This window comes from Amphibalanus amphitrite, unplaced genomic scaffold, assembly GCF_019059575.1.
Source record: "Amphibalanus amphitrite isolate SeventyFive unplaced genomic scaffold, NRLGWU_Aamphi_draft 001619F_arrow, whole genome shotgun sequence".
Taxonomy (NCBI): domain Eukaryota; kingdom Metazoa; phylum Arthropoda; class Thecostraca; order Balanomorpha; family Balanidae; genus Amphibalanus; species Amphibalanus amphitrite.
Genome location: NW_024883112.1, coordinates 59024 through 70099, shown reverse-complemented (window position 1 = coordinate 70099; position 11076 = coordinate 59024). Strand labels below are relative to the sequence as shown.

The window sequence follows — 11076 nt, the reverse complement described above, 5'->3', positions numbered from 1 at the left end:
ATGTAATGTCCGGGGCCACACAGGAACTCGCTCACAAATTTATAATGAAATCGTTGATGATAAGGTGCAAAATAGCCGATTTTTGTTCGATTTGACGTGGAATGCCCCTTACGGATCAAAAGTTTACCTGAGTGAAGGATGCAATGACACCATTTAATGAGTGACGCCCGACGAGGACAACACATTACCATACGGTCGGTCATTGGAAGGCGGGAAGAGGGTTGAGCAAATATGCACATATCAGCGTCCGAGACTTACTGTATCACGCACCGGTGCCATGATCGGTGACGCGGGCGGGGCGGGGTGCGGCGGTCCGGTATAAAGTAACCGGCTCGTCTCGTATCGCCACCAGACGCTCCAGTCGCTCACAACCAGCTCCGCCATGAAGACATTCATTGTAGCAGCCCTGGTGGCCACCGCCGCCGCCAGCGGTATCAGCCCCATCCTGTCCGGCACCGGCGCCCTGGCCGTGCCCGCGCTGGCTGGCCGTGGCCTTGGCTACGGCAAGGCCGTCGGCTACGGCAAGGCCGTCGCCGTCGACTACGCCGAGCCGCGGCCGTACCAGTACCAGTACGCCATCGATGACCCCAACTACGGACCGATGGCCGCCAAACAGGAGGTGTCGGACGGTGCCGGTAACGTGCAGGGCTCGTACTCCGTCAACCTGCCCGACGGCCGCACCCAGATCGTCAAGTACGTCGCCGACGGATACAGCGGCTTCAACGCCGAGGTCAGCTACGAGGGCTACGCCCAGCACCCGCAGGTGGCTCGCGGCTACGGCATTGGAGGCGTCGGTGTGGGCGCCGTGAAGAAGGTGGCCGCTGTGCGTCCTCTGATCGCCACAAAGCGCGTGAGCCTGCTGGGAGGCGGCATCAGCACCGGAGCCGGCCTGGGCCTGCTCGGCGGAAAGAGGATCGGCGCCATTGGTGCCGGAGCCGGCCTGGGCCTGGTGGGCAGGCCCATCGGCGTGGCCAAGACCGGGCTGGGCCTTGTGGGCCGTCCCATTGGACTCAACACGCTGGCGTACGGCCACTAATGTTCAGACAGACGGGCCCACTCCAGGGTTGCTGTGTTACTCCTTATTCTTATTTATTGACTCAGTACGGCACAGCGTCTAAGACAGTGTGAAATATGAGGTCTTGCGCAGCAATCTAATCCTCAGCATGCAACCTGAGTGAATGTTTTATGTGTGTGTTTGTCCGTTTTGAGTATGTTTGCGCGTTGCACGTTGTTTGTTCAATATATTTATGATATATAATTTTTGACTTCTATTCGTATGGGTACAGGGCTTGGATTTTTCCGGAAGTTAGTGAAGAGGCACCAGCAATGTATTGCCTCAATTGTTCTTCTCCTTTTTTAGCAGCCTGGCATTCAACTTCGACATTAGCCGTTTTTACGACGGGCTATCTGGCGAATGCAGCTATCTGCATCAAATCTCTTTTACAATAAATATCTTCGTATCATGAATTTATCTGTGTTTTTATCGAAAAAATTGTCTGATAATTTGAGAAATGAGGTATTTAAGCAGCTGTCTAGCGCAAACTGATAACTTCTAAAGAAACATCTGAACCTGATTTGACCAAATCTGCACCAAAGCTGCATCTAATCTAAACCAAATTTGTACTTGTGAAAACGCCTATTGTGCATGGACACTACATTCAATAGAATTCGCACAGTGTCTCTGTTGTTAAATGCATTCGGGGTCGATCCACCATGATCCCACAGAGAAATTTACCCCTGGCCAGTGACCATGGATCAGGCGTGATAGTTTAAGGTCACAATTTCAATAAAACCAACACCTTACTGTGCTATGCAGTATAGTTAGGTATTCATTGGTGTGACTGATGTGACAATCGTCCATTGAATGTTTGTATTGATGTAAGTAACATATGTAGGGAATAGTGCTCGCCCAAACATGGATTTTAATATCGCCATGTATGCATTGCAAAGTCAGTACAAACTGAAGCTTACAAACGCAGTTTCTTGGTAGGATCGAGTGAAGCATGCTATACGCAATATTTATCTTGAAAATGGATAGCGGTGTTTATTTGAAACATCGAATCATGCATACTCGTATAAATGTCACTTGGTTATCTTCTCTTTGAACTGATATCTGGGCAAAAATCACTTGCAAGAAAGATTGAAAAGCTTCAGAAGAAACGCGAAAAAGCAACATTAACGCGGTCATTCTTGTTGAGACTTGTATTCGTTCCTAAAGAATATACCCTTCAGAGACTGGCAACAGCGCCCACAGGCGTTTTCTTAAGGTCAGGTCCCAAGACATTTTTACCTACATAATGAGACAATGACTCGACCTCAAATCACTCGTTGTATCGTTATGATCGTGCCAGAGACACATGGTATATGACTGAGTGCAATCAAAATATACTTAGCATGCTGCAAAAATACCTACCATTCCAATTTCACCCTCATTGGTGACGGTGTACCTACCAACTTTTGTGACTTGGTGACCTGAGGTGAGTTATACTGAACTTTTTTCAAAAAACTGCAGCAAAAAATGCGTCAAAGTGTACCTATAGCAAAATCAGGGCACTTAATTTTTAGGACATTCTACTTTTCATACAGGGGATGCTGTCACCATTACTTTGACGCGATCCACGAAAAGAGGGTTTCATGTAGTCCCTCCCATCCACCCTTTTCCATGACCGAGAGTGTGAAAATGAAATGTTATCGCCTGCCCGTCACATATTAGTCCGTTTTACGATGGAACATCGGACACCTATCATATCCGGTTGGACAGCTTTGTATGAGATGAAATTTTAATGCCAATAGTTTGTCAAACCTAAAAAACCATGGATTTAAAGTGCAACTGCCAGTGATGCCAGTGCCTTAACCCGCGCATTACTGGGGGGGGGGGGGGGCTCTATAGAGCCCCCTCCCGGTTTTCGGCAATATCTTCTAAACCGTTTGACGGATCAACACGAAACTTGCGGTAGGTACCTTCAGCGGCATCAATTTGACACCTTGTGTTAAACTTTCAGCTTTCTAGAACAACAGTTTGGCCGTAAATAGCGTCAGCTAAACGTCATGTCGGCCCACTTTGATGCATAATATTGAATCACGGCAAACGCTCTCAAGAGCTCAGTTTTAAAGCTAGATCCAAGTTCTTTGCATGAGTGGACTACAATTATAAGTAGCTATTAACTGCTATCTCGAATTTTCGAAATTTTTAACATTTTGAAACACGTGCATTTTCAACTACAGCAAATATATTTTTCAAAAACTTTTTGAATTTTGCTAAAGCCGGAATGTATGCGATAGAACACACAGTTATAAGCTACTCTAGCATGTTTAAGCCCAATTTCTTCACAAATAGCCAAGTTATTTGCATTTTTGTCAAAATTTTACAATTATATACTTTTCGAAACCATTTTTTGTACGTTTTTGACATTGAACAGCAACATAAATGACACCATCGTGTTCCTGAGCTCACACTGCATTGAAAAATTTCATTTTGAAAATTTGACCTTTTCTAACCTGAAAGTGACCTGACCTCCGGTAAATTCAGCGGAAAATGACCTCAAATGACACAGACGACATTGTGTTTGAAATCTTCGAGTAAAACGGACTATAAAACATGCGTCACGTGACCGATACATGATATACAATTTTTGTGACCTAGGAGGACCTGGCCTTGACCTGAAAAATTCGAAGCAAAAGTTTTACCCTCAGGGTATCTAAGGTATATATATCAAGGAGTGCGTAAACCAAAAATAAGCCTGATCAGACTTGTCAGCCGGCGGTCACAGCCTAAACTGTGAACAAGCAAAAATGCTGATAATTTTTTACTTTGACCTGACCTGTGACGTCATCGGTGACCTCGAGGTCAATAAAAATAGGTTTCGCTCGACAGTTTTTCCAGAGCTATCAGATGCCGTTTGAACTTTGACGATCGGCCCAGTAGTTTTGGAGATAGGAGGGGGCTCTGGAGAGCCCCCCCCCCTCAGTCACTCCGTTATGGAAAATACACCAGTCATGCGCCGGTTAACATTGCCTAAAAATACCCGTTAATATTTTTCTCAAAGCTCCTCACATAAATTGTGTCCGAACTTCAGTGATCAAAACACGTGCAAAGTGATTCAGGAGATTTAACTCTGTTCTTTCTTAGGTTTGTCAGGCTATAACTAATTGATTTCAATCTGTCGAATTTAACTAGTTATATCTTCGATTGCTTTGCCACTTTCTTTTCAAATTAAATAAAAAAGGTGTCGAAGCTCCGCCACGAGAAGGGGCTATAATTGCCTGCATCCCTGTCCCAGCTAATTTTTTAAAGCAGTACGATCAACTCCTTTGTAAGATGCAATGATAACAGATAGCAAAAGAAAATAGCCCTACTATGTATTACTGTTCGGTTTGAACGGGTTGTCGCCAAGACTTAACTGTATCACGCACCGGTGCCATGGTCGGTGACGCGGGCGGGGCGGGGTGCGGCGGCCCGGTATAAAGTAACCGGCTCGTCTCGTATCGCCACCAGACGCTCCAGTCGCTCACAACCAGCTCCGCCATGAAGACATTCATTGTAGCAGCCCTGGTGGCCACCGCCGCCGCCAGCGGTATCAGCCCCATCCTGTCCGGCACCGGCGCCCTGGCCGTGCCCGCGCTGGCTGGCCGTGGCCTTGGCTACGGCAAGGCCGTCGGCTACGGCAAGGCCGTCGCCGTCGACTACGCCGAGCCGCGGCCGTACCAGTACCAGTACGCCATCGATGACCCCAACTACGGACCGATGGCCGCCAAACAGGAGGTGTCGGACGGTGCCGGTAACGTGCAGGGCTCGTACTCCGTCAACCTGCCCGACGGCCGCACCCAGATCGTCAAGTACGTTGCCGACGGATACAGCGGCTTCAACGCCGAGGTCAGCTACGAGGGCTACGCCCAGCACCCGCAGGTGGCTCGCGGCTACGGCATTGGAGGCGTCGGTGTGGGCGCCGTGAAGAAGGTGGCCGCTGTGCGTCCTCTGATCGCCACAAAGCGCGTGAGCCTGCTGGGAGGCGGCATCAGCGCCGGAGCCGGCCTGGGCCTGCTCGGCGGAAAGAGGATCGGCGCCATTGGTGCCGGAGCCGGCCTGGGCCTGGTGGGCAGGCCCATCGGCGTGGCCAAGACCGGGCTGGGCCTTGTGGGCCGTCCCATTGGACTCAACACGCTGGCGTACGGCCACTAATGTTCAGACAGACGGGCCCACTCCAGGGTTGCTGTGTTACTCCTTATTCTTATTTATTGACTCAGTACGGCACAGCGTCTAAGACAGTGTGAAATATGAGGTCTTGCGCAGCAATCTAATCCTCAGCATGCAACCTGAGTGAATGTTTTATGTGTGTGTTTGTCCGTTTTGAGTATGTTTGCACGTTGCACGTTGTTTGTTTAATACATATACGAAATAGCACATCTTTTAATTCATGAAGTTGTTTTTGGCATTTAAGGATATACTGCATATACTAGGGTTAACTGTCAAATAATGGAAGTGCCTCTGGCAAACACAAATACCAGTAATTGCACGCACTTTTTTCATTCTCATCACAAACGGTGTTAGCATTTTATAACGAATGGTGAAAACCGGATCCTTCTAGTTGCATTCAGCCCTGATAAATCGTTACTTTTCCAAGGCCCACATGATAGTGCAGCGCACCACAGACGAACCGTCCAGCAATGGATAGGAATCAGCTGTGATGCCAACAGAACCCAGTCTCTGATTGGGGAAATGTCAACCGACATCATCGGTTTCCCTTTCAAAGCATTTGGGATGAATGCAGACTCTGTACAATCATCATTTTCGTGGTATCAGCAATTTGGGAAGAAAGGTCACCTTAACACGGAGAACAGTCAGCGTCTGCAGGCATCTAAGCGCGCGCGAGCACAGGGACCTAAGCACCCGGAACACGGGCATACACGCTGGGGTAACATCTTAACCCGCGCCCCAGTGGCGGTCTCAGTCAACTTCGCCCTAGAGGGGGGGGGGGCATATGTTACCAGTGGCATTCCACGATTGATCGACCAAAGCCGTACATACATCCTCATATTTTATTTTTTGCTTAAAATTGGTGTAATGGGTTGTGATGGGCGGGGAAGCCAGCTGTGGCAATGATTTTTTCTTCGAACAACGGTTTCCGAGGCAAGGATTTTTTTCTTCGAACAACGGTTTCCGACCTCGGGCAATTCCTGGAGGTCGCGCTGCAACCCTATGTTTGGCGGCTTATAACTCAGAAACTATTTGTTTTATATGCTAAAAACTTTACATGGTTCAACTCGCAATCAACTGACAAACATTTTGGCTATCTCGGATTTTCAATTGTTGAAAATTTTGATCACGTGACCTCTTGACCTATTTTTCGAGGAGTGACCTTGATATTTTCACCACTGAAAGTTGCAGTTTTGTCTGATGACGATTAAAGCCTAATCAATTGTCTTTCATATGCGAGAATAAAAAAGTGGCTTTCGGCCTGCGTTGACCTCAGGTCGGGTCATTTTTGTTTTTTTTTTAACATTTTATAACGACATTATAACGGCATTTTATAACATTAAAAGTTATAACGATACATTCGACATTTTATAACGCCTTTTGGGGCGACAACGGAGCGAGGGAGAGGGTAGGCCTTGCACGGCGAAATCGCGAGGGGGTACGTATGTACCTCCAACAGACTTGTGCACAGCACCCTACTAACCGGTCTCTAGCGATGTGCCAAATTTGAGCACAATCAGCCCAGCCGTTCTCGAGATCTGGAAGCGGCACCCTGCACGTGCGCACGTGCAAAATGGGTCCCAACTGACTTTTGCACGGCACCCTACTAAGTACTAACCGGTCCCTAACCACGTACCAAATTTGAGCGCAATCGGTCCAGCCGTTCTCGAGATCGAGAATCGACCCCTGCACGTGCGCACGTGCAGCAGCACCCCAACAGTGGCACATGCAAATGCATTGCCTAGTGGGTGCCTACCTACATGCCAACTTTCAGCGCAATCGGCCAAGTAGTTACCGAGATATTGCAACAATTACAAAACTGACACCTCTTCGTTTTGCACGTGGCGTGCATAAGGGGTCACCCACATGCATTGGGAATAGTCCAATGCTTGGTAGAAGGAATGAAACTACCCTACAAAAATTACCGCATGTAAATCGGTCAGGTGGTTGCTGAGATATAAGCGTCGCAGAATCGTGACCACGGCCGGCCGGCCGCTCATACTCAGAAATTTCCGTTATTCTACGTAAGACTGCGCTCGCTTCGGTCGCTCCGTAATCACATGCATGTTAAGGGTGCGTTTCACGCGTAACGCTATGAGAAACGTTTTTCGTAAATATCTAGAGCATCGTTGCTTCGATTGCCTTTGTTTTTGGATATGTTATGAAGGACGTTAACCTCGTCATCACAGAGTGGTTACCGTTGTTCTGCAATCCACATATACTGAGCAATTTAGACAAACATATTGCAAAATCAAAATTTCAAACGAATAGAACTCAATAACGGATTGTCGTACGACTGTGATGTTTGCAGTTTTGGACTGACGAAGTCAAAGAAAACATTTCCTAGCAAGCCTTTTTTCAAATTTTGTACTATGTTTTGCATGATACAATTTTCATCTTGCAGTGCATTGCATGAAAGCCATGACAACAATTTCAAAAATGTGGCTGCTAGGAATCATAATGACATCGATTCTCTACGCAATCATGTAGAGTGAATCATTATTGCATGCATCACTATGCAGTTCTATTCATTTGAAAGTCATTGCACAGCTAGTTCATAAAATCACCGAGAGATGTCTCTGGCTGTATGGCCCGCGCGTTTCGACGGTCCCCTCGGCCCGTCACTCAGCGGCGTTTGTTGACACAGTGTCACACCCATTAGTTACGGCGCTCCGCTGGCGTTCGGCCGCCGTCGAGGTGCTCTGAACCCTCCCTGCTGAGTTTCGCCGTGACCAGATGGGTCGGAGACTCATCCCACGATCTATCCATGAGCGGCGCCCAGCCAGGCGTTTCCTATCACGCGCCTCTCACTCTTGATCGGGAGTACGCCGGGAAGAGCTTGTGAGAAACTAACAACTTTGAAAGATGTCACAAGTTTGTGTGAGTGGTTATACGAACAGCGAACAGGTATATTTTGACAATAGGTATTTGACCTGACCTGGGCAGTCCGTAGCCCGTATTTGACCTGACCTGGGCAGTCCGTACTGAACATAAATAATGAAAATAACCAGCAATGCCTACAAATTCCACGAAGACATAGACCCTGAGTGACGTGAGACCAAATATCAGTTCGACTGTTATGTCAAAACCCTCGCCCTGGCAGGGTATTTTTCATACCCCTCCCCCGGCGTTTCGAAACTAAGCGCCGTAGCTCGCTTCGCAACAAAGAGTCGATGCAGTCGATTGCTCTCAACGAGTACCTACTCGTGATTGGTGGTATATTTTTTTTAACCCTAATTCAATATTTGACGCAGTTATGGCAGGTCAAAGGTCAAATTTCGGGGAAAGCTGCAATTATCCTTTTTTTAGCCAATATTGGCGAATCTATGAAATTTAGCGACATGAAGCCTTCATGACCGTGTTTCTCAACGAATTAGCAACAAAATGATGTATACCTAATTGATTGAATTTCAGTCTACAGGGTGATTTTTTTTACTTGTTAAAAAGTAATGAGGTTTGGTGGCATTAAAATGCAAATATATATTGTAAAATTATATACCAGCATGACGAGCATTCTGGGACATTTTGATTTCATGCAGACACGATGTGAAGGAACGTCCATCGTGTATTTTACTTGTGCTTGAAGTTGCCCCCTCTCTCACCGACACGAATCAGCCCGCCTGAGCACGTGTTAAACAGCACCATGGACTCCCATACTCATTAGGCGGACTGAAAAGGCTCCTATCACCCATTTTCAGCTCTGCCAGATATTTCCAACGTTTTCTTGTTATATCTGCCATACCTGGGCCCAAAAACTAGAAGTCTAGAAAGGGCAGGTCGAGGATTTTGCTACTGGCGGCCCTGGTGGTGTCTGATTCGCTGTTTTTGTTTCTCCCTGAAGACTGATTCTTCAGAGGCTGCACATACGCCAGATGGACCGTTTGAAGGTTATTTATGAATACAAGCTCGTTCGTGCATTATTTAACGTCTTTCTGAGGTATCTCCTTGATGATCGTATGCTTCGAACTGCCTCAATGCTTCAAAATCATCGTTTTGTGTCGTTCCTTACTGAACGGCGGTGGACCATGCGTGCCCGATTGGTGGGACACTTTCAGGCTCAATTGGGGCCGAGGCCTTCGGTTAAAAGGGACAAATCATGATACCATACAAAATGTCCAAGATTTATCTATCACGTGCATTGCTTTTTTGCACAAGATTTTTTGATTTAGGGACCACCATTGACGTTTACTTTTTAACAGTTAAAAAAATCACCCTGTAAATAGCGTCTCTAGAGATAGTTTTTCACGTATCACTTTTGAAGCAATAAAGCTAGGCAAAAACTGCATAATAGCAATTAGCAGCATCGTAGTTAGTCCTCTCGTAATTTCGCCTCGTAGCATATATGTGTTGACTACGAAAGGTCAAAGTCAAAGATTGACCTCGGATCACATAACCTTAAGACGCACACTGGTGGGGCTATTTTTTGCCCCCCCCCCCCCGTATCTCCGAAACTATTGGACGGATTCGCAAAACTCAAGCGACGTTCGATAGCCCTGTTGCCTTGAGAAAATTAATCTCATTGACCTCAGGGTCACTGATGACGTCACAGGTCAGGTCAAAGTTACAATTTTTCACCGTTCACGGGCCTTCTAGACAATGCGTTATAACATTGATTAAAAGGCATTTTATCGAAAATCATCGATAAAGCGGTGGTTGCCTAGTACAGATGTTGCTAAAAGACGTCACGGATACCAGGTCAGGTAACCTAAGAGGTCAGGTCACCAAGGGTTAACACATGAACCCAGCTTTACTAGGGCCGTGTGATGCATGTTTTGTGGCCAATTTTTCATTTCCAACTCAATGGTTTTGGTTAGACGGCCATGAGGGACGGTTTAGGTTACTTTCTGGTGGAGGTTAGGTCAAGGTCTGGTAAAAAGGTCAAATTTCGAAGTTGATACTTTTGCATAAAAAGGGTACCTATTTTGATGTAGGTAGTTACCTCATCACGGGGAATCCAATCGGTCGCAAAACGTCCTCAACTTTGCGACCAATACCCCCGAACAGAGGTGAAAAAATCCTGCTACTCGCCTGCGTGCGTAGGTGACAGCCATAGGAATAAAGAGACAGATTCGAGCATCTCAGTTGATGCATTTAAAATAGATAACTAGGCTATTTCCGTTAAAATCAGAGCTGTCTTCCCATATAGGGCCACTATGGACCACGGCACAAAAATTTAACAGCCTCATTTCTTTGTAGACAGCTGGGGCTGAAAAAATCCCGCCGGTGCGACAGCCGGTGCGTTGTGAAGCGCCATAGACAACGCAGGAAAAACGGCGACAGCGCGACAGCTCGTTCCCGCTCGTCGCCGGTTGAGCGGAGGCGGGGACCGGCGCGGCCTTGGCCGCCGCCGGAGTAGGGAGGACCGGGCGACTGGGACGGGGACGTCACATCTGGGCCACAACTGGGGTGAGGTCCATGACCATCGGTCCCAGAAACTGGTAGGAGCGTTGATAATTGGTCCTGACTACTGGAGCAAAGGCAAGTGAGTCAGTATCCAGTGACAACTGACAATCCTTTCGTGAGTTGTGATTGAACTGGATCAGGAAGCCAGGACGAGCTAGGAAGTCGATCAGACCTATAGGTAGGTTGGATGATAGTGATTTATTTTTTGTTGTTGTGTCACTGAAATGTGGTGATGCGTTGTAATGCCGAGGCCGAAATTTGAAAGGTCAGTTTCTTTCAAACATTCTAGCCTCATTTTCAATTCTTTTTTTTTAGGCCTACAAAGGTGATGAGAAAACGTAAAAAAATATGGTACCTACTGTTTCAAGATGACTTGTGAAAAATTGGTGACAGCTAGGCATCGCGTAGGTGACAGCTTTTGAGTTTTATTCACCTCTGCCCCCGAACCCGATTACGACACGCTGACGAAGTTTTGTGAT

The 11076-nt window shown here is 47.0% G+C and overlaps 2 protein-coding genes across 2 annotated transcripts; both read left to right on the top strand.

Moving 5' to 3' along the window:
* Positions 1-382: 382 nt before the first annotated feature.
* On the top strand, positions 383-1036 carry LOC122374205 (cuticle protein 19-like). Its single transcript, XM_043352815.1, has one exon. It carries the CDS (start codon positions 383-385, stop codon positions 1034-1036), a length of 654 nt encoding a protein of 217 aa, XP_043208750.1.
* A 3489-nt stretch (positions 1037-4525) lies between these two features.
* On the top strand, positions 4526-5179 carry LOC122374204 (cuticle protein 19-like). Its single transcript, XM_043352814.1, has one exon. It carries the CDS (start codon positions 4526-4528, stop codon positions 5177-5179), a length of 654 nt encoding a protein of 217 aa, XP_043208749.1.
* Positions 5180-11076: the final 5897 nt, after the last annotated feature.